Source organism: Esox lucius, chromosome 23 (genome assembly GCF_011004845.1).
Source record: "Esox lucius isolate fEsoLuc1 chromosome 23, fEsoLuc1.pri, whole genome shotgun sequence".
NCBI lineage: Eukaryota > Metazoa > Chordata > Actinopteri > Esociformes > Esocidae > Esox > Esox lucius.
Window position 1 is genome coordinate 3,094,927 of NC_047591.1, and position 4,337 is coordinate 3,099,263.

Here is a 4,337-nt window from a genome sequence, read left to right on the forward strand (position 1 = left end):
CAGACATCTTAGGAAAGATCAAGTCTTGAAGGTACTTGAAGGTTGCCAACTCCTTATCAAGAACTCTGACAAATTGTTTCATAAGGCCCAATTTGATGTGACATCAGCACCTTCCAGGGGGTCCACAGGGAACTCGGACTGCTGCGGCCAGTCCCGACTGTGGTAGTCCCTGCTGTCCCAAAGGCAAAGATAGCAGGGAAACTTGGTAAAACTGTCTTGGAGACCCATCAGGAATTCTACTATTTTGCAGTCTACTATGACCTCCCAGCCTTACTCATCATACTTCAAGGCATCCAGCAAGATCTTGATGCTGTTGTAATCCTGTATTTATACTACAATTTTTATTACTGGAAAGTTCTAGAAAGGCTCCAAGTTTACTCAGCACTGAATCTGAAATGTACTGGGAAATAGGTCAATATCAAAATATCACTGTCCTGGTCACAAAAGCAAATATTGTGGGGAATGATTTTCTATACTTTTGAGGCATAAGCAATTGGGAAATAACACTTACTACTAAATTGTTACATGATGAAACTAATGAACACAATTTTCAGATATGCAAAGTAAGCATAATTGCATGGCCTACCTGTGCAGAGTTGAGGTGGCTGCATCAAATACAAATCATCATCCTTTGGCAGAGTGCTTCCCAACACACCTTTTCTCATCACATATCATGACAAATTCCATATGTTTTATCTTGAAGGCATTACCATGTTACAGCTATCTAAAGAAATAGTTTCTTAATCTTCTAAAAAATTCCTGTCTGAAAAAGATATAACATCAGGTAGGCCAATTACCTATCATTGTTCTGAGAATAGTACATAACTAAATAACATTTTATATGGGTCGGCTAATATTATCGTACATATTCTCTGTTTTTACCAGCCATCCAACCAACTAAAACCTGAGAAAATGTAAGCACATCACTAATCAATCACGTCACTAATCTGGTTATGTGCGCCAACCTTTATGCACATGATGATCACACACATAACAGCTGAGGCACACAACTGTTATATGGGTTTAAATAACAATGTTAAATGTTAAATAAATAAACATTAAATAAAAAAAATCAAACATCGTGTCATAATTTTGCGCACCTATTATTTTTCTATTTAAGTAATCCCAAGAAGTAATCACAAAAACTCGTAATCCCTTTCTCCCTAAGTCTTTACCCTTACGCTTCTCAGAGAACTCTGAGAGAAATCTGTGTACTTCAATCAGGCTTGGTCATGGCCCCTCCAACTTTGGTCTTACGATTTTCATTCCAGCCCTTTAGAAAGTGATCTGGCTACCACATCTGAGGATGTTTCATTAATTTGAATCAGTTTTGACAAAAAAGCAAAAATAAAACCTTTTTTATGTACAAAAATATACATACATGTATATGGACAAACATACTTGAAAACGTGTCTAAGAGTAGACGTCAGGTGTGTGCTTTGACTGTCAACAGGATTGTCTGGGATTTGTGTGTGTCACTGGGGTCAACCAGGGCTGGGCTGGCAGAGGACGTAGGTATGGCTCAAAACAGGGCATGACAACAGAGTGCATCTTGGGCAGGACGTGCTGGTAAACACCAAAACAAAGGTTGGGTGGTCTGGTGAGCATGCGCCTGTGCTGTAGTGGGTGTTGCCTAGTTTGGAGGGATTGTATCAGAGGAGGGAGCAGCACCGTCTCCTCAGGCTGTTGGTTGGTGTCAAAATTCTCGTCCAATCTTCTGCTTTCTCTCAGAGCTATGGTCTTCCTCCACCTGGCCCGGCGGTTCTGGAACCAGATCTGTTTCAAGATGATGAAACGCAGCAGGTATAAGAACAAGAACAAAACCAAACAAAAACTCAAATGCATAGGCTTACCTTAACCTTACCCTTACTTTAAACTTAATAACCTAACATTCATGCCTGAACCTAATCCAGCCCTACATCATAACCCTGAACCCCCATTTGTTTTACTGTAAACTCAATCCCTAAGCAGGAAATGTATTTTTTCCTTAGTGGAGACTAGATCAATTTGTCAGTTTTTATCTTTGTGACCTGGATAACACATGTTTCTTTTTCATACCTGCACTCGTGCCACTGACAGATAGGTTTGTGAGGCTAGTTGTTCTCTGGTATGTACATCAGGATAGTGGTTCAGCAGGAATGCTCTCTCTAACTCCTCCAGTTGACCCGAGGTGAATGTTGTCCGTACCCGCCGATGGCTACTCCGTGACACTACAAAAAGTAAATATACCAACACTTGAATGGATTCTGAACAGAAATAATAAATATTTAGCAAACACTGTGAATGTTTAGCCGTTTTGCATAATGTCTGTCTACAGGGTACAATCCAAATACAATTAGACATTGAAGATTACAGAAACAGTTATCAGTGAAAATATGTTCTGTTTGTTTACTATATGTACTGGAGGTAAAATATTCAGCAAAATGTTGTCATCAGGAAAAGGCACCCCTTAAAATCCTCAGACGTTCCAACTACCATGCCTCAAGTGCGGTTTTGATCAGAATAGTTTTTCTTTTATATTTGGTTTATCATATTTCTTCAGAATGGAGTTGGATTGATCCAATCCCCTTCAAAGTTTTCTTTATAAAATACGGTATTGTTAGTATGTTAGTTGTTTATAAACAAATCAAAAGTACCCTTCTCATTCTACTGTTGAAACAAGTATTCTGCTTCAAAGCTGATATTTAGTATTGCCTAAGAAACAACTTACATCAAGTTCCAGATTTATTGATGCCACGCTTCATTTAAATATATTTTTTATTTCCGCTTTTAAATTCATATTCCACTTGTATTAGGGATATTGTCATTTTTGCTTCTATTAAGTTCTCCCAATCTGACTAAAATGTTTATACAGAAACACACATGAAGTTGCCACCACTAAGCTCTTACCAACGTTACAATTTCAACCACTTTCAACTGTACACACCTTCAAATCGGTTGATTTTAGGTTGTTCCTCAGAGATGGTCTTCACACATGTGGACTCCATCCCTCCTTTCATCCTGGCTCTCTCTTCCATTTCACTTCCCCTCTCCACCACATCCAGATGGTGTCCTTTTCTCAGGATCCGGTCGATGGAGTGAGACAGCACCTTAGGGGACACATTTTCTGGAGTGTGCCCCTGTGGGCCTCTGTGGTGCCTTTTCGTATCCTGCATCACCATCATATCTTGTTCCCCTCTACAGACTTCCAGAATGTTCGGCCTTAGAGGGGCCCCAGCCTGCCAATCAAGGCTCAGAGGGAGGGTACAACTGTTTCCTTGTTACATGTCTTGGCTAGTCTCCAGTTTTAAGTCAATGGTTCTTTTTTCTTTATTTCTTTATTCTTACTCTGTCTTTCTCTCTCTATTTCTCCTTCTGTCTTTGTCTTTCCAGCCCGCTTACATTGTCAAAAAGCTGATTTCTGTGTATCTTCTTTCCTACCTTCTCCCTTTCCTTTTAGCTCTGTCATTAAACATTTATCACGCAGTTCCTGTATCTCCAGGTAAAGACAGATATCCAGGAAATGTGGGCCAATACACTGGGATGGATCATTAGGATCATCAGAGGGAGGAGTAGGATTACTGTGTAACTGACGATCTGCCATAAACAGCCCTTGATAGAAAACTGACTGGACCACAACACTTCTACGAGGCGCTATGTTCATGTGTGTTAAAATTTCACTAACCTGGAGGAGTCTGAAAGGTTAGGAGTTGGGATTAGATTATTGGTAAAGTGTTCGGAAAATTAGTATTTGAAAGTCCCTGGAAGGGTAAAGATAACTAAAGTGTGTGTGTATGTGTGTGTGTGTGTGTGTGTGTGTGTGTGTGTGTGCAATATAAGTGTGTCTATGCATGAGCATCTTTTTTATTTTAGATTATAACATTAAAATGTTGGCCAGAGCAGAAAGAGATTTAGCAACCCGAAATAATATAAACCTATTTGCCAAACTCATTAACATCCTGCAAATTACATTACAAATTTTCATGCTGTCCTTGTGTCCAAATTAACCAAATTAACAATACCTCATAATGGGTCTGGGGCTGGTGGAATTGGTCTAGAGGAAAAGGCAAGAAAAGGTATATGGGTTTATTGATCATAATACAGTTTAGGCTCATGTGTTTACAATGCACTGGTAGTTGACATACGATAACGCTATCTATCTCCCGAATAACATGTGGCCTCTCTGTGAACTCTGGCTGGGTATCAATAATTTATGATGGATTCCTCCCCTCCTTGCCTCATTTCCTCTTGTTCCCCTGCGTGGACATGGGAGATCTGTTCTGAGCAGCTGAACTAGCATGGGGCCAGACCCTTTAGTATACATTCCATTCACTGTAATAAGACCAGTAGCAAACATC

The 4,337-nt window shown here is 39.8% G+C and overlaps 1 protein-coding gene across 1 annotated transcript; it reads right to left on the minus strand.

Moving 5' to 3' along the window:
- Positions 1–951: 951 nt before the first annotated feature.
- LOC105020137 (intestine-specific homeobox) lies at positions 952–3,527 on the minus strand. Its single transcript, XM_034290187.1, has 3 exons — positions 2,927–3,527; positions 2,059–2,210; positions 952–1,776 (listed from the first exon to the last, which is right to left on the minus strand). The coding sequence occupies exons 1-3, from the start codon at positions 3,162–3,164 to the stop codon at positions 1,447–1,449; spliced, it is 720 nt and encodes a 239-aa protein (XP_034146078.1). The 5' UTR covers positions 3,165–3,527; the 3' UTR covers positions 952–1,446.
- Between the last annotated feature and the right edge of the window lie 810 nt (positions 3,528–4,337).